General features: G+C 48.4%; 1 protein-coding gene across 1 annotated transcript in view; it reads left to right on the top strand.

Annotated features, from left to right (window-relative positions):
* The window catches only part of ADAMTS14 (ADAM metallopeptidase with thrombospondin type 1 motif, 14), a 96643-nt gene that overhangs the window by 53713 nt on the left and 23485 nt on the right, over window positions 1–19445 (top strand). Inside the window, exons 5-11 of the mRNA XM_006889041.1 lie at window positions 8445–8528; window positions 9266–9413; window positions 11585–11690; window positions 14188–14331; window positions 15103–15235; window positions 16429–16542; window positions 18448–18596. Coding sequence (XP_006889103.1) covers window positions 8445–8528; window positions 9266–9413; window positions 11585–11690; window positions 14188–14331; window positions 15103–15235; window positions 16429–16542; window positions 18448–18596 — 878 coding nt within the window. The remainder of the gene's footprint in view (window positions 1–8444; window positions 8529–9265; window positions 9414–11584; window positions 11691–14187; window positions 14332–15102; window positions 15236–16428; window positions 16543–18447; window positions 18597–19445) is intronic.

Genomic DNA, 19445 nt, shown 5'->3' with positions numbered 1-19445 from the left:
ATTACAAAATTAAATGAAATATATTAAATATATACAAATACACACAAGCACAGTTTTTATACACGAGTGCAACAGTTTCTACATGTATAATTCTGAAAGGTGATTGTTTTTTGGGTTGTACAACCACTGAGTTGATACTTGATTAACAGCATAAACTTTCTTGGTTTTTTGTGCGTACCATAAAGTTGGAACCGACCCATAGCTGACCCTCTGGCAACTTTTCATTGGCTAGTTAATTGCGCGGGAGGAGATTGCCCATCCTTCTCCCATGGAGCAGCTGGTGGCCTAGAACTGACTGCATGCCTTTGGAATTGCAACACAGCTTCTTGCCACTAGGCCACCAGAGAGTCTTATCTAATTTTCCTATCATCTGACCTACTTTGGATATGTTGCAAGGAGGGACTGATCTTTGGAGAGGGACAACATTCTTGGAAGGCTGGAGGAATGGAGAAAGAGAGGGAGACTGTCGATGAGATGGATTGATGCAGTGACTGGGGTAATGACGGTAGATGTGTCAGAGACAGTAAAGTTGGCACAGGATAGAGCAGGTGTCAGGGCTGTTGTACATAGAGTCACTATGAATTGCAAGTGACTCAATGGCACATAAAAACAACATTATCAATTTGATCCCATGTAGATAGATCTTCAGAGAGTGTAACTCAAAGTAGATGTTCTTTTATAAGTTAAACTAAGTTATTGCTTGGTTTCAGAAGACTCCAGGAGATACTTTTGCTTTGTGCTTAAACATTATCTCAGGACAATGCAAAGATTCATCAAGCTTCCAAAGCTCCAGAAATTCTGGATTCCATAAGATTTTGAAATTCCATTCTGCATTTCCCCCTTTCCATTTTGATCAGGGTGCTTCAAAATAGAATCTTCGATCAAAGTGTTTTGGAATTGTAGCTGGGAACCATCTAGTTCTTCTGGTCTCATAGCAAAACAAAGGCAGTTGTTCATGGAAGCAATTAGATACACGTTCTATTTTTTCCCTCCTGTTCTTGACTCTCCTTTCTCAGATGCTCCAGGCAAATGGAGACCAATTTTTGTATCTTGACTGGTTTCTTGAAAGCTTTTCAGGCACTATGAAACAAGCTAAGAAGTAGAACAAAAGCATTAAATATATTACTAGGCCAGTTTACTGGGATGTCTCATGAAATCATAACCCTTTTACATCCCAACTGAGGAAAATCTCATGAGATGTTTAGCTGTTTATAAGTAGCTTCTGTAGCTACTCTGTTGTTGTAAATACACCTATCACACAACTTTTACCACTTTTTTACAAGTGTACAGCTCATTATTGCAGTTACATTAATCAGTTGTGAAATCTTACCCTTAATCAATGTGACTTTTCAGCATCCAAAACTGAAACTCAGTTCTCCGTAAGAAATACTCCCCAGCCCCCGTTTCCCTCCCCCTCACTCCTGGTAGCCACCAACACAATTGAATCTCTGTGCATCGCCCTTTTCTTGTCATTTAATAAAACTGAAGTCCTACAATATTTGTCCTTTTGTGATAGACTCATTTCAATCATCATAATCTCTTCAAACTCCATCTGCTGGCTGAACAGTATTTTCCACTGTATGTATGCACCACACCTTGTTCATCTTTCATCCTTTGCAAGGCATGTAGCCTGTGTGCACCAGTGAACATTAGTTTATAACTCTCTATGTGAGTTTCTTCTCAGAAGTCTTTCTGGTATATACCAAGGAGTGAAATTCTTAGGTCATATAATAACTGTAGTACTGTTACCGCTGGGGCTATGCCACTTTGCATTCCTCCGAGCAATAGAAAAGGGTTCCAGTTTCCCCACTTCCTTACCAACATTTTCTGGTTTTGTTTTATAAACTTAGCCATCCTAGTGGGAGTGAAACAGTATCTCATTGTGGTTTTAGTTTGCATTTCTCTAATAACTAATGACATTTGAAAATCTTTTCATGTTTTTGGTGGCCATTTGAATGACCTCTTTTGTCCATTTTTAATGATTGGGTTATTTTGTTGTTGTTAGTTGTTTAAGTTAGATGTCATTTTTTAATGTAATTTTTTAATTGTTAGATTATTAATGGATATGTGATCTTGGAGGATATTTTTCCAATCTGTAATTTGTCTTTTTGCTTCTCTGACAGAGTTCTTTAGTGAACAAAAGTTTTACATTTTCATGAGGCCCCATTTCTTTATTTTAATCTTTTGCTGTTTGTGCTTCTGCTATTACATTATTCATTGTCAAAAGTTAAGCACAAATATGTTACCTGTGAATTTTCTTCTAAAATTGTTATGGTTTTAGTTTGCACATTTAGGTCCTTAATCCATTGTGAATTTGGTTTTGTTTCTTATATGAGGCATGGATACAGCTTCATTTTATTCTGCATGTGGAAATCCAGTTTCCCCAGCAACATTTATTAACCATATGCATGTAGATTTATATCTGGACTCCCTCTCAATACTATTCTGTTGATCTTTGTATCAGCTGTTATACCAGCATACCCACTCCTCACTTATTGAAATGGCTTACTTCCAAAGACTAGGTCATTAGCCCAAGATACAAGTTATATTAAAATAGAAAATGACTCCACTGATCACAAAATCGAAGATGACTGTTAGAGTGTGGTGAGTGTCCTAGCTTTGGTCTCCCTTGCCCAGTCAAATAATTGAGCCGGGTGGGAGACAACAGGAAGGTTGGCGCCAGAGGCACCAGAATGCATGGCAGTTTCAGTAGTTTTGAAAAGAGCCTTTGTCTGACTTGCTTTAAGTGTCTCAACGTGGGCCAAGCCCTTATTGCAACAAGTGGCATGATTGGAGCCCTGGAAGTTCAAAGAGAGTTTGGGTTACTAAAATCAGGGATGTCTGACTTGCTTGGAAAGAAAGTGAGGAGACTAGAGTAAAAGAGAAAATAAAAGTAGTTTATTAGTGAAAATGAAAATATGTTCTAAAGAGAAGAATGGGTCTCTCTCCTCAAAGAAGGAAAAGTGTGGAGGGGATGATTGGCTATGGGGGTGGGTGTTAGGTGTTTATATAGCCTCTTGATGTGGGCTAAATGTAAATGAAGGATAGTGTTTAGACCAATGGGTCAGTGTTGCTGGAGGCTCTCACTCAGGTCCACTGTTTGTAATGTCAGAGTCTTATGTGCCACTCATTACACATCCTCTTTCTGAGGCATTGGCTTCTTTATAAGGTAACATGCTCTTGCCTCCAATTGGGTGAAGACTAGCCTTTGCCCTTTAAAGGCTGGAGCCTTTACATCATATGAACTCAGGCTGTGCTTTCAGCGCTGTGCTCTAATAGCTTGTTTTGCGAGAGCTCAGCAGAAACTGCAAGGAACTTTATGCTTTTATCTTTTACTCTCTTACCCTGTACTTTTGCCCAAAATTATTTAACCGCTTACTTACTTTTGACAGTAATATTATCCCCATGTTGTTGTGTGCCATTGAGTTGGAACTAAGTGGCCCATGGCTGACCCTCCAGTGGGTTTTCCGAGGCAATTAATCACATGGAGGAGATTGCGCATCTTTCTCCCGTGAGGCTGGTGGGCTTGAACTGTGTGCCTTTGGGATTGCAGCACAACTTCCTGCCACTAGGCCACCAGAGCTCCCCTACATCGCTATGTAACTACCAAATTACATGAGGAGAAAACCGCTGAACCGCTGAGAATCGTGGTACAGCTACATGGACACATAACTTTAACCGTTACAGCCAGCATTACTCTTCCTTAGCACCTTGGCATTTGTTACTGCCAGACAGATGCCATTAATGTGCAAAACAACTAGAAAGTGGATTCCCCACACACACTCTATTGTCATAAATGTAGAATGTCCACAAGTGATCTAGTCATTGAATAAAGAGTCAATGTGCCAGGTCGATCACAGTGCTTGTAGAATATGTGTTAAAGTCAGGTAATATGAGTCCAGCTACTCTTTCAGAATTGTTTAAACTACTCAACACCTCTTGCCATTCCATATAAAGTTGAGGACCGTTTTTTCCATTTCTTTAAGGAAGACGGCGAAAGCTCTTTTTACAGAGTGCTGAGTGCTCATTCCCGACAGAATGCCATTTTCTGATTTGCTCCATATCTGCCTTTAGGCTCATTTCCTGCGAGTGGAAGGGAGCACCTGGAGGTCCTACTCAGGGTCCCGCTGATGTTGGGCAGGTGAGCTCTGATTCTCAGAGACACAGCAGCCTCCTCCACCGCTCACTGTAAGAGGAACACACACACACACACACACACACACACACACACACACACACACACACGTGTCCTGTGACTGGAGGTGGTGACCATCGGAGCAGGGCTTCCTGGAAGCTGTGGAGGGTGGATTTGTCCTGCTGGGTATGGGACAGGGGCAGGATTTTGGCACCAACCCATCTGTTCTGTCCTTGGAGAGATGTGGGCTAGAAGATCATGTTTGTAGCTTATATAAAGCTAGTTGCCATGAGGTGACTCTGACTCCTGCCAGCCCCATGTGTGTCAACAGAGGACTGTCCTCCACATGGTTTTCAGCAACTGGCTCTTCAGAAGCAGACTGCCAGGACTCTCTTCTGAGGTGCTTCTGGGCTGACTTACACCTCAGATATATTTATGAGTGCATTAACTCTATGTACACTCAAGGACTACTTGATATTTGAGGGGGACTTATTGTCCCCCCATCTCTTGACCCTGGATGACTAGTGGGTTTACCTGTCAGTATGCAGGACACAGATGTGATGTGGCTACAGGTGTGCACACTGCCTGTGGAACCATCCTGCATCTTCATGACTACATGGTACAGCAGGGAGCCCTTAGAGGCACGTCGCTCCCCCCCAGACAAAGCCCATGCATGTATGTCGGCAGAGATAGGAAGTTGGGATGATCTTACACGATGATTATCATCTCAGCTGATTGCAAAGAATCCTTGAGGTTAAATCCTGGTGGAGAGAAAATGTGTGGGGAGTTCGCCTTGCCCTCCCCCACCCCATTGTCGAAGTCTCCCAGAACAAGTTATGGAGGACAGACCCCTTGATGCATGTGATTCCTTTCCTCTCATGGAGCCATTACTCCTGCTCGGGAGGACGGGCACCTATTGGCAGTAGGTCCCTCTGCCTGTTAAGACTCTCAGTCATCCTTTTTCAGGTGTTAGGGGTACCTGGCTTCTCACAGCAACTCTGGTCTATGAACTCACCAATCAGTGTGGTACAGACAGGTGCAGAGAGGCCCAGAGCTGGCCTGGGGGTGGCTGTTCTGAAATTGACATGCTTGTGAATGAGAGAGCAGCTGTCAAGCTTGGACATGAGGAACAGAGAGGCGCTTTGGGTGCTGGTCAGACTCGTCCTTTGGTCCTTTGCTGCCACTGTTCTGAGTGGAAGGCTGGCTCTCTCTGCTGGCCCAAGAGAACTTAGGGCCCAGGAACAGGAGCGTAGTCCCTCCCCGCCCTGAGGGGCTCACCCATGTGTGGGTTGAAGAGTTGCTCCTCTGCATTCCCTTGACAACTGGCCCCTTTGGGGACTGTAGTTTAGTTACTCTGTTTAGAAACATAAAAGAATTGGCTAAAGGGCCTGGAGAGATAGAAGTGATGAAAATGAGAGGATGAATGAGACCCCACCCCAGCTCCTAGGCCTCAGTGTGGGCCGGAGTCAGGGGCCACAGTCTGCGCTGTTCTCAACCCTGATCATCCCTGTTGGGCTCCCTGTTTTCCAAAGCTTGCTTATGGATCCCAGACATTTACGTGTGTCAGCCTGATTCCAGACCATTACTGACCCCGTTCTACAGAAAAAGAGTCAGAGGCTCTAAGGGGTTATCTGACTGGCCCCAAGCCACTTAGCTCATAGGAGCAGTGCTAGTCTTTGAACCCAGGACTTCTGTAGCTGCAGTGCTGAACATTGCTGTGTGCTTCCTGGGCAAGTTGCCTCTCTCTGAAGCTCACAGATAAAACAGGAGATTCATCAGGTAGATGAGGGTCCAATCCCCTGTGGCTATTAAAGGTTATGCTTGTAAATGCACACAATAATGTTGTTGTTGTTGTTGTGTACCATTGAGTCGGAACCGACCCATAGCTGACCCTCGGTCGGGTTTTCAGAGGCAGTTAATCACTCAGGAGGAGATTGCCCCTCCTTCTCCCAAGGAGCAGCTGGTGGCCTCAAACCAGGTGCATTCAGGATTGAAGCACAACTTCTTGCCTCTAGGCCACCAGAGCTCCCTATAGGATGATTGTAGTTGTTGTTGTTGTTATGTGCTGTTGAGTTGCTTGCAACTCATAGCGACCCTATGTACAACAGCCCTAAACTCTGCTCTGTCCTGTGCCAGTTGCACTGTCTCTGACACTCCCATCCTGATTACCCCAGTCCCTGAATCAATCCACCTCACAGAGGGCCTTTCCCTGGAAAAACTCAAACTTACTGCTCTTGAGTCCATCTCAACTCATGGCGACCCAGATCTGGTTTCTAAGGCTGTAAATCTTAAAGAGCAAGGACTGCTTCATCTTTGTCCTATAGAATGAATTCCGACTGTCAAACAAGGGCTAGCGAAGGGTCGTTTTATTCTTAATCTAATAAGAATTCCTTTTCATTTATTAAGTACTTTATTATTCACTTTATTAAGGAAACCAATATTTGATAAACTAAATCAATAAATTTATCATTAATATTTTTATTAAATCAAGTAGCTCAGGGAATAAAATTTGAAACAATTTTGTTTTAATTTACAGGTCATTACCTAGCACTTAAAATTCAGCTTCAACAAAGATTTTAACTGGCTTATTATCACTTAAGTAAACAAAAAAACCCCAAAAACCTTTCTTAAATAAGATTTCTTTTTCGTTGCTTTTTCAGTGTAGGAACAAGCAAAATACAAACACTATCTCCAGTGTGGTCTCAATTTTGTAAACTAGCATATACATACACACACACACATAGGAGGAAGCATGTTGTTGTTAGGTGCTGTTGAGTATGACTTATAGCGACCCTATGAACAAAAGATCTAAACCTAGTCCTCTCATGTGCCATCTTCATACTTCCTGACACACAAGAGCCCATTGCAGCAGTCACCGTGTCAGTCCACCTGGTCAAGAGTTTTTCTCTCCTTTGTCGACCGCTTCCCAGCATCATGTCAATATGTCCAAAGCGTGTGAGGTGAAGCCTCATCATTGTTGCCTCCAAAGTTCACTCTGGCTCCAAGACATGTTCTGTTCGTTCTCTTGGCCATTCATGGGATGGTTCATCCATGGGATCCTCTCCAACACCGAGCTCAAAGGCGTCAATTCTTTTTCTGTCATCCTTATTCACTGTCTAGGTCTTGGATGCATATTATTACATTTATTACATATATAGCAAACAAGAGTTCATGACATCAATTTCTTGATTTACTTTTTTGGAACTTTTTAGGTTGCTGGGTTGTTTTTTGTTGTTTATTTTTACAGTGACATATTTTATATTCAGGAAAATAAATATTTACTTTTTACAAAAATATTGGAGTTGCCAGGTAATGGGATAAGCATCTTCAGGTGAGAATGTCCTTGGGGACAGGCTAAATGTCACTGTCACAGACACTGTCCAAGGACTTCCTGAAGAGAATGGAAAGGACTAAACTCTTTGATGAGCTGTTCAATGAACAGGTCCCTGGGCTTTTCTAGAACAGTGATCCTGAAACTGGACCATCAGCGGCAGGTCTTGTTCAGATACAGACTCTTGTCCTGATACCTCATATCTTCACTGAGGCCTGAGACCCTGCATTCTAATGGCCCCCAGGGTTGCTGCTGTTGACCAAGGCTCAAGAGCATCTCCCTGCATCCAAATTTGCCCTGAAGGAGTGCTCACTACTGCTGCCCCAGTGCCCCGGCTTCCTAAGACAGACTCAGACAGATGTTGGGGTGAGTGACTCGAACTGGGGGTCTCTGGCACTGCATAATGTTTCTGAAAGAAGCTTTTTATGAAAGCGAATGGACAGGAGTTACATCCAGAAGAGCTGAATTTGCGACCAGCCTCCACCACACAGTGGCTTCTCCTGTGAAAGGCTCGGAATTTGAACTTTGTTTTGTTATATGCCATCGAGTCTAAACAAGTTCTACATCTTGCAAGTTGCATGTATTTGGGCATGTCACCTGTGTGTCTCTCAGCCTCAGCTTTTCCATCTGTGAAGTGGGGTTAAGAATGCCAGCCTGATAAAATCGACAAGCAAAAAACCAAAAGCAGTCTTGCTTCTGGGGGGTTGGAATCGGCTCATAGCTGACTCTCTGGTGGATTTTTGGAAACTGAATCACACAGGAAGAGATTTGTCCATCTTTCTCCCCAACCTGGTGGCTTTAAACTGGTAGAGAAGCACTATCTTTGCATTCGCAGAGCAAGAAACTCCCTTCCGACTACAAAATGAGTTATCACCTTGATGGCCGTGAGCGTGGTTGGCACAGTAAGTGGATCGTGGCAGGTCCTTGGTAAACAGTTGATCCCCTTACACTGCCTTTTCTTCTCGTTCCTCCTTCCAGGTCAATGAGATCTACCATGATGAGTCTCTAGGGGTTCACATCAACATCGCCCTTGTCCGCTTGATTATGGTCGGCTACCGCCAGGTAACACCACTCGGCAGCAGAAGGGAGAAGGAAAGTGGGTTAGAGGGGTACACCAGCTATGATGTGAGGTGGAAAGGACCACATTCAGGAAAAGCTTCAAAGAATCAAAACCCCACGCCCATTAGAATTGAGGCTTTAGTGGAGAAAACAACTGGGGGTTGATCAGTGGGGTCTGTGGGTTCCCTGCAGTCTCTGTGATGATCCTGTGTCCCTATAAGTGGAAGTCTCCTCTCCTATTAGATGGATGGGGAAACTTAAGAGAGGGGCAGCGAGAAGACCAGTCCTACACTGGGTGAGCCCAGGGCCCCTGGGGTCTGCAAGCTTAGACCTGTCACTTATTTCCTCCCCAAATGAGGCTACAGTAGAACTTTCCTCCAAGGCACTTATGATAGTGAAGATAAAATGCTCCATTACTGTTCTTTTGTTATCCACAAAAGTGTTTTGTCTCTAGTAACACTTGCCTTGCGGGCTAGTCCAATGGATGAGTAATGATGTGTGTGAGTCCTCTGCAGACCCACGTGCTTGGTGCGTGGCCAGTACTTGTTCTCTAAAGTAGGAGAGACAGTGTGTAGGAGCAGCCAGGGTCAGGACAGCCAGGTGACCATGGGACAGGCCATGCATATCATAGGCCCCAGGGTTGTATCTGTGAGCGGGTGGCCAGTAGCCTGGGTGTCCTCTGCGGTCACTCGGGGCCTGACTGCTCCTCCCCAGCGCTGACCGCCTCCCGGCCCCTGCAGTCCCTGAGCCTGATCGAGCGTGGAAACCCCTCGCGCAGCCTGGAGCAGGTCTGTCGCTGGGCACACTCCCAGCAGCGCCAGGACCCAGGCCACTCTGAGCACCATGACCACGTCATCTTTCTCACCCGGCAGGACTTTGGGCCCTCAGGTATGCAAGGTACTGTATTTGCTGGGGCCAGGTGTGTGCGCCTTCTTGGTGGAGGCAGAGGCTCGGGCTGGGCCTGAGCAGAGTGTGCTCTTTCTGGGGCCTACCCAGAAAGGTTTGAGGGGCAGGGATCCCAGGTACAAAGGTCCATGGAACTCTGGGGGCAAGACATAGGTGGACAGGGTGTTGGGTTTTAAAGTGCCTTATTTTGAGCTAGGTGGAGTGGAGGGGCCTGGATTCTAGCCCCTGTTGTCACAGCTGAGCCTGGATGCAGCAGGGAATGGTCAGGCCCTGGACCCTGCATTTTGTGATGCTTCTCCCCACACCATGCCCCTCTGTTCTCCTTGCAACTTGGAATGTCACTAGGGTGGAACTTGTGTGGACTACAGAAAAGGAAGTTCAAGCTCTGCCCCAGCTCTGAGCCTAACTAGCCCACTCATCTAAGATCACTCCATCACCTAGACACCAGTTTATCCCAGCTGGGAGTGAGTGCATAATTGACTTCCTTATTCCGAGCCTGTTGGGAGGGTCAAGGCTATGCAGGGGGTCTGTGACAGTGTTTTTAGCTCTCAGAGTTCTGTAAGCATATTAAGCTATGCTCACCCTCAATGTTCCATCTGGGGAAACGGAGGCACAAAGAGGCACAGTGGTTTGTACATATCCCGTAACAGAATAGAGATAAATCCGAGACTTTAACTCAGATCTCCAGAACCCCAGGTGAGGATTTTCTGCTTTATTTGGGTTTGAAAAAATAAATGAGTCAGACAGCCATGCTTCTGCCCCTGGAGCTTCTTATCTGAGTCACTGAAGTTCTCACCGTGGGTTCCCATATACACAGACATAGGAGTAGACATGTACATACATTGACACATGTGCACACCAACACATGCAGACACAGACAGGTGTCTGTACAAGCTCACACGTGCATACACAGAGACAGACACAGACACATGCACACACAGACAACTGCATATACAAGCACACGTGTGCATACATGGACAGAGAAGGACACAGACACATGCATACACCAGCATGTGCACACACTGTCACGTGCACACCCAGACAGCTGCATATACAAACACACATGTGTGCATACATGGAGATATACACAGACACATGCACACACACAGGTATGCACACATATGCACGCATGTGCTTGCAGCCCAAGTACACCAATCCCAGACCTCCAGGATAACAGAGACCCTGGAAACCTCCTCCTCACCAGGGCATCATCATTATGATGCCCAAACCATCTCAAAAGAACATTCCAGCAGTCTGAAAACGGGAAGTTATTGTCTGGACAGCCACAGGCCCAGTCAGGGAACACCCTCTGCCGGCACCTTTGAGGTGGGATCTTCAGGACCTTGCTTAGTGGCCCAGTCTCCTAGACCACAAGGAGACCCTGGGTCAGCCTAGAAAGTGGGCCCCTGGGAATTGCCTGGCTCATGAGATCTGCACAGTAAAAGCTGGCGGCATAGCCCAGCCCTGCAGCTCTGCCAGTTTTCCCTGGAGGTCTTGCTTGGCACACAGCCGCCCCCCCATGTTCACTCCCCTGCTGTAGAGAGCTGTCTCAACTTCACTCTACATCAGCTCTTGTTCCCTTAATAAGTCACTTTAGGGCACTCATCTGCTGCTCCCATTGAAACCATTCCTCCCCATCACTCCTGCACACCCTATTTTCTTCCCAGACTTTGAGGCCTTCATTCCAGCTCACATGCAAGCCTCACTCCCCCAAGTCTGCAGAAATGCCGACTGCATGGTGCTTGGCCCTCATTCCTCTCTGCTGCCCTTGGAAGCTCGGGCACACTGTTCTTGCCCCAGGGAAGCAATGTGAGCTTGTGAGCTGACTGACTGACTGTTGGACTGGCTGTCTGGGGGGCATGGCAGGATGTGGTGTGTGCAGACGAGGGTCCTGTCTGGAACCCACTGCCTGTGACAACAAGGCTGGGAGACTGTGCGAAGCTGCTGGTCAAGAGGGAGCTGTAAGCTTGAGGAGGTGGGCAGCCTGGCCCAGATTTCTACCTCTGTGGTCAGGCTTGGCAAGTATCCTTCATCCTCCAGGACCCACTGACAGGTTCAGATGTGCCTGCAGTGGTCTAGCCGGGACCAGATGGTCAAGTGACCCCTTCCCCTGCCCATGACCTCTCTCTGCCCTTTCTCCCTCTCTCCCCCAGGGTATGCACCCATCACCGGCATGTGCCACCCCCTGAGGAGCTGCGCACTCAACCACGAAGACGGCTTCTCCTCGGCCTTTGTGGTGGCTCACGAGACTGGCCACGTGTAGGTGGCACAAGAGGGTGGTGGGGCTGGTGGCTCGGTGACTCGAGGCTGTGAAGTGAGCTCAGAGGAGCCCATGGGCATTGGAGGGCTTTGATTCATGTCAGGCTGAAGTCCCATGATATGCTTCAGAGCGACTCTGCAGGTGCAATATGAGGGCCGCCCACTGAGGAAGGCTCACCCTAGCGCTGTCCCGAGGGGAGAGCAGGGGACCATGGGACAGCATTTCTGGGATCTCACAGCCTCCCCACACCAAGTTCTTGGAGGACCAGATGTGGCTCTGCCTTGTCCCTGTCACAGGCTTTGTCAGCCCTCTCTGGGTGGCCTCATTCTTGGCCTCCTTTCCTCCTGTCCACATCTCAGAGCCCTTCTGAGCCTGTTCCAGCCAACATCGGTGCTCAGTGTACCCCGGAGCTGGCTGGATCCCATCACAAACTTGCACACTTAATGCCTGGGCCAAGACCGGGCCAAGGCTAGCTGACACTAATCCTGGGGTTGGGTTTTGACAGCAAACTCATCCATTCATTCATTCATCCATTCGTTCATTCAGCACATATTTATGAAGCACCTACTGTGTGCTAGGCTGTGGGCTACGATGCAGGACAAAGCAGTCCCTGTCTCCCAAAAGCTCTGTCCCTGAGGAGGCTGCAGATGGACAAATAACCAATCCCCACAGTATTAGATGGTGCCTGCAGGCCCTGGCTGTCCCCTACAGCCCAGTCCGTGTTGTAGGAGCTGAGGAAAGGAGTGTACAAACTGGGGGGCTTGATGCCCACCCCACATTTATCCTCTTACTTAGCACAGGACACTTGGACTCTGCCTCATGACCAGCAGCACCTCCTTGTCCTGGGTCTCGATGTCCTCATCCAGGACATGGAGGCTGACAGAGAAGCCCTTGAAGCCCTGTCCTGCAGTAGAAACTGATGCTCCCACATATATGCTTCTGAGGCCTCTTCCTGCGGTAGAAGCCGATGCCTCCATGTGTTCCTGGTGCCACTCTACACCGAGGCCCTTTTTTTGTTAATAAGCTTTGTTGTTAGTGAACTACGGCCACTCCCATGATGGGTTATGGGTTGGATTGTTGCACTCTGGAGGGTTAACAAAAGCTGAAGGTAGATCACTAGGGAGTAGAATGTCAGAATGTGGCTTGCCAGCACTTTCTTCCATGTCTCTTTGGAGACCCTGGACACTGGACCCTGGTCAGCTTGACAGCAGCATGTGAGGCCTGCTGACAGAATGATGTTGGCTTCACAGGAGTTTCTTTGGAAATGAGTCATGTTTCTCCCAGGAGAGGGGTCAGTTTTACCACCGATCACAACTGCCCCCTCTTGTGGCCAAGTTTAGAGGCCTATTTGCCCACTTAGTGGTGAGAGCAGGTGCAGTTATCAGGGAATATTTAGGATTCAGAATCTTTGGGGGTTTTTCCAGGCTTTTGACTCCTGATTTTTCTCATTCTGGCTTATTGTTATGTGCCATCGAGTCTCTTGCGACTCATATCAACCCTATGTACAAAAGTCTGAAACCCTGCTCTATCCTGTGCCAACCTCACCGTCTCCGACACACTCCCACCACCCCAATCAGAAAATTGATCCATCTCATCAGGGGTTTTTCTCTCATGCACTGTCCATCCACTCTCCCAAACATGATGTCCCTCTTCAAGGACCAATCCCTCCTTGAAACATGCCCAAACTGTCAGACAAAGCTTTAGAATCCTTGCCTCCAGGAGCAGCCTAGTTTCACCCTCTCTAGGACAAACCTGTGTGTTCTCCTAGCAGTCCATGGTATATTCAACACCCTTCTCCAGCATCACAGCTCAAAGTCATCAATTCTCTATCATCCCTAGTCACTGTCCTACTCTTCGATGCATAGCATGCAATTGCAAAGACTATAGCCCAGTTCAGGCACATGTTAGTCTCCAGCCTGATGTCATTGCTCTTCAGTACTCTGGAGAAGTCCCTGACAGCTGACTTACCCAATACAGTTCGTCTCTGCTACTCTTTTAAAAATTTCAGAGTCATGGAGAGATTTAAGAGACTGGCTCACAGAGGTACCCATCACTGCGGCTGAGTTACAAAAGTAAGACCCAGTCCTCATAATCAAAGACCTATGGGTCTTATGAGAACATAGCATGTGAGTTATTAAATGAGGGTGCAGCTATCACCTGCTGTTGCAGCCAAGGTCGAGTTCCTTGAGAAAGAGTGAGATTCGAGCTCGAATTGATGCTCAAAGGCCATGAAGGGATTTGAGGAGAGAAGAGGTCCCTTGGAAGTAGACGAGCCAGTGCAAATATTTGGAGCCTGACACACAGAGGGCAGAGGGCAGCAGACAGCTTCAACTTCTCAGCAGTCTTGGAGAGAGATTTCCCAAGGTATGGCCGGAAACTAAGGCCAGGAGGCACAGGCTGATCCTGTGATCAGGCTGGTATATCTATCTGTCTAGTCTTCCTGGGGTGGCCAAGACTCAGGCCTGCTCTGTGTCCTGCCTTTCTTCTCCCTTCCAGGCTTGGCATGGAGCATGATGGCCAGGGCAATGGCTGTGCCGATGAGACCAGCCTGGGCAGCGTCATGGCGCCCCTGGTGCAGGCAGCCTTCCACCGCTTCCACTGGTCCCGCTGCAGCAAGTTGGAGCTCAGCCGCTACCTCCCGTAGGTCACCTTGGCCTGGTTCTCCAGCCCAGGTCATCTGCTACCACTTGACTTGACCCTTCTGTGACTCTCCTAGCTCCCCTCCAGCCACCTGGCTTGATCTAAAACACGCCCTAACATCCCAGGTGTGTTAGCCTGGGAGCATGCTCAGATGACCACGTCCATAGACTTCATTTGAGAAATTCAGATCCCCAAGAGACTGGATAAGTTTGAGACAAAAGAGGCCTGAGAATAGATGTCAGACTGGATTGGGGCGGGGGTGGGCAGAGGCAGCGGCAGCCCAGGGCCCGCCTGAGAGGGAACCAACTTCCATTCTCTCCATGCAAAATAGCTTCTCAAATTGTCTGGGGAGCCACCCTTCATCTTGTGTGCAAAAGAGATCCCCTAAGGGAGCTCTGGTGGCCTAGTGGTAGGGAGCTGCAACTACAATTCCAGAGGCGCACGGTTCGAATCCACCAGATGCTCTGCTGGGGAAGGAGAGACAATTTCCTCCTGTACCAGTCAGATCTGATTTGACGGTACACTCACATAAAAATAATAAAATAAAATTTAAAAAAAAGAGATCCCCTAAGACAGCTGCAAGCCTTGGACCCTGGATCCTGGTGCCCCTCCAGAGCTGAGTGGGTGTTGGGGTGCTCAGAGCTGCCTACTCCTGAACAGCTGGCTCCCAGCACCAGGCCAGTGATCACTGAAAGAGACCCCCCAGCCCCTGGGAAGCAAGAGCTTGGGAGTTTCTGTTGTGGGCCCATCTTACCCTGCCTCTGCCGGTAGCTCCTACGACTGCCTCCTGGATGATCCCTTTGAGCCGTCCTGGCCCCGGCCCCCCGAGCTGCCAGGAATTGACTACTCAATGGACGAGCAGTGCCGCTTTGACTTTGGCACCGGGTACCAGACCTGCATGGCGGTGAGTGTCCAGGGTCTCTGCCAGCCCAAAATAGTCAGGTGACCTCCTGGGGGCTGGCTGAGAATCCACTGCCAGCCTGGTGATGGGCTGGCCGGGCACCATAGAGGGACTCAGGGTGAAGCGGACCTGGTTCCTTTCTGTACTCTGTCCAGACACAGCTCTGGGAGTAGGTATGTGCAGTGGCTTGTGAATGCTTTCGCCTTGGGAAGGTGGGAACTGGGCCACGAGAGGGGTAGGACGTAGGATGATCAGGCATCCGCTCAGGTGCGGGACTCAGGGCTGGCAGAGGCACTGTCCCCACCACTTTCTCTATAGGGTCTTGTTCCCCTCCCCCCAGTGAAATTCTCCTGTACCCTCACATTGCCTCTCCGGGGGCCAATTCCCTGATCCTTTCAGACAGGGAAGGCAGGATGGGAGAATCTGAATATCAGAGTGCCACCCAGGATAGAGCTGAACAGCCAGTCACTGACTGGGGATGGAGGCTGAGATTCAGAGAGGGGACATCTCAGGTGACCCCAGAACCCCAGCTCCTCAACCAGGAAATGCAGACCCCACCTCTCTTAGGCAGAGCCAGAAGACTGTGCTTGACAGCACGAAGAGCCCCTGTGTGGTCACTTTCCCTATTGTCACACCTGGGCGACAAGCACTCCTTCAGAATAGAGAAAACCCAGGGCATATGTTTAAATGCACTAATGCGGGTATTTGCAGGATGCTGGTGGGGCTGATGGAGAATCAGAGGAGGAAGGAGTCATGTAACCAAGGCTTCTTTTCCAGGCAGTTAGAGACTTGGTTACCACTCTGTGCTGTTGCCAGGTGTCTTCAGCCCTTGCTGGGCACTGAGACCCCCAGCCCCTCAGTGCCTCCCCGGGGCCCTAGCCCTCATCCTACTCAGTGACAGAGTGGCTTTTGCACAGAGAGGGAAGTATGACTTGGGGAGGGGAAATAGGACATTTTAGGCTGGGGCCCTCCTCTGTGCCCTTGGACGAGGTAGATACATATTAGACATAGATGTTGAGGGTAGAGTGTGGGGATGTGGGACTCTGGCTGCTGGGTTCCTCCTGCCCTCCTCTCAGGGCTCTGGGCCCCAGCTGATAGCCAGTCTCCTCTCTCATAACTACCCTTTATCCCGGGACACTTGGTTGGAGCTAGAGAGGCAGTCTAGCCCTATGACCCCAGTTCTCCCTGCCACCCAGTTCAGGACCTTCGACCCCTGCAAGCAGCTGTGGTGCAGCCACCCGGACAACCCATACTTCTGCAAGACCAAGAAAGGGCCCCCGCTGGACGGAACCGAGTGCTCCCCAGGCAAGGTACCTGAGACTGGGACCATAGCAGGGTCCTCCGTCGGCTGCAGGCCCAGGTTGCCCCCGTGTGTGTGTGTGTGTGTGTGTGTGTGTGTGTAGTGCTGAAGTACAGAAGAGTGGCAAGGGCAGGTAGATACATCAACCCTTTGTTAATATCATGGTCCTTTAAGCAAGTTTACCTCAGAGCCCACTTAGCAGGAGAATGTTGCCCAAAGAGCTCAAAGAACGTGCCTAAGGTTACAGAACAAGTAGCTGGTAACAGAAAGGACAGAGACTTCCACGTGCCCTGCCAGCCCCCCACCCCTTCTGGTGCTCCGTCATGCTCATCTCCCCTCCATCCAGCACACCTACAAATCTGCCTTTTCAGGCACACCCTGTCACAGGCTTGATTCCTTGTGGATGTGTGAGTGATGGAGCGCCGTTTACCCAAATGCCGTCAGGGCTGCCTGGGAGAGTGTAAGCTGGGGTTCAGCATCACCTGTGCAGCCCTGCTGGCCCTGCTGTCGGCCGCTGTGAGGTGGCCTGGGGCCCTTTGCTGAACTGCACCAGGCCCACTGACTCCTGCAGCAGGCATCCTTCCCAGCTCTCAGTCTGAAGTTCTGAGTCATGTCAGAGAGTTTGAAAGTGCCCTGATAACGAGGGGCGTTAAGAGGTGTGGTCACTGTTGGTCAGCATCACTACTGCCTGTGTGTTGGTTTATCCTGTCCCTCTGCCCTCATCCCTGTCTTGCAGCCCTGGTGGTTCACTCCTGGGCACAGGGATGGGCCTCCCTGTGGTCCTGTGAGCTCTACACCTGTTACAGCTGTTGCCATAGACTGCTTACACCTGCACAGATGTTCCTACTTCCTAAATTTTCCCGAAGGGAGATCTGGTGGTCAAGAGATAAGGAGTTGTGTTGCCAAGCCAAAGGCATGCAGTTCAAATTCACCAGCCACTCCACAGGAGAAAGATGGTCAGCCTCATCCCAAGAGATTTACTGCCTTTGAAAACCCACTGTAGGGTCTAGGGTCAGCTGTGGATGAGTTCTGACTTGATACACATAAAGCTAAATGTACATAATAAGATTTCCCAGGCATTTTCTTTATACACACACACACACACACACACACACACACATATATATATTCATGTAGTACATACACACACCATATAGATTCACATACATACATACACACATATATATTCACATACATACATACACACATATATATTCACATACATACATACACATATATATATTTACATACATACATACACATATATATATTCATATATATATATATATATATATATATATACACACACACACATACATATACATGCATACTGGGTTTTTTGGATTGTTTTGCTTTGCTTTGCTTTTCCCTGTTGTGTACTATCCAGTCAGATCCGACTGGCAAAGGAGGAGATTGCCCTTCCTTCTCCAGCGGAGCATCTGGTGGATTTGAACTGCGTGCCTTCAGGATTGCAACGCAGCTTCTTGTTACTAGGCCACTGGAGCTCCCTTTCCCCGGGCATTTTCAAAGCTCCTAGCCCGTACAGTCACATAACAGCTCTCCATTTTGTCTTATATTTGAATATCAGGTACTTGCTTCGGCAGCACATAATACTAAAATTGAATATCAGAAGGTTTGCAGATTCTCACCTCAGGACAAGGAGTAACTGCAAGTGGGTGTGAAGGGTCCTCTGGGGGCTAGGAAATGTTCTAATGCTGGAGGATGGTGATAGTTGCACAGCTCTGTGCATTTACTAAGAATCCTTGAATTGTGCAATGACCCCTTTTCCGTGCCCTCTGTCTTTGGACTCACCCTGGTGCCCACTTGCCAGGCTGGGTGTCTGGATGGGTCCTCTCTATGGCAGACCGGGCAGCAGTGTCTGCAAAGTGACCTCACACCCCCTGCTCTACTCCAGTGGTGCTTCAAAGGTCACTGCATCTGGAAGTCTCCAGAACAGCTGTATGGCCAGGATGGAGGCTGGAGTTCTTGGACCAACTTCGGATCATGCTCACGGTCCTGCGGGGGTGGCGTGCGATCGCGCAGCCGGAGCTGCGACAGCCCCATGTGAGTGTGCAGGCCTGGGGACTTCCCTCCTAGGGTGGAGGAGCTGGAGGGGAAGGCACGGGGTGGGGGCAATGGGACAGAGGAGAATGTAGGCCCTGGTGCAGTCTGACGGTAAAGACCAGAAAATATCAAGGGTGCACATCACTCCCACCTGCAATATTTGGTGATGTGTCAACATCCTTGAAAAAGTGTGAGCCAGAAATTCTCCAACAGGCACGTGCAGAAGATTCACCAGGAAGCCAGGTGGGCCCCGGGAGTAATTTGAACCCTCTATGATCTGGCTAAATGTGGAGAAAACATTGATAGGAACTCTCCATGAGTTAACCGAGTGGGGCTGCACATAACAGAAGTGCTACTAAAATAGAGGTTGGCGATTCAAGCCTACCTTGTCTGCTGATTTGCTTCTGGAAAAATTACAGCCACGAAATCCCCACAGGGCAGCTGTCCACCAGATCCTCCTGGGTCAGGATTCGCCTCATGGCAATACGCTTGCTGTTGTTCTTTAAACGCTCAGTCTGAGGACAAACTCCTCAAGGTTGTTCTCAGCCACATGAAGCAAAGCTTTTCATGGTTCTTTTTCTTGTAATACTTTCACTGAAGGCCTCTTGCGTGTATTATTTTTAATTGCTCCTTGGTAAAGTTTACAGGTTAAATTGGTTTTCCGTTCAACAATGTATAGACATTTTTGTAACAGCGTTCTTCCACGTCGGTCGCCTTGAGGTTCCCTCTTCCGCTTGCTCTCTTTTTTCCTGCGTCTTCCTGCCTCCTGAGCTTTGTCCTTTGGTCTTAGGTGGTTCCTGGTTCTAAGCAGCACATTTCTCATGGATGTGACTCTTCACTTTACAGGCC

The sequence above is a fragment of the Elephantulus edwardii genome, unplaced genomic scaffold (genome assembly GCF_000299155.1).
Source record: "Elephantulus edwardii isolate Elephantulus edwardi_28Jun2011 unplaced genomic scaffold, EleEdw1.0 scaffold00074, whole genome shotgun sequence".
NCBI lineage: Eukaryota > Metazoa > Chordata > Mammalia > Macroscelidea > Macroscelididae > Elephantulus > Elephantulus edwardii.
The sequence above is the reverse complement of the archived record's forward strand: the minus strand, read 5'-3'. Positions and strand labels throughout refer to the sequence as shown.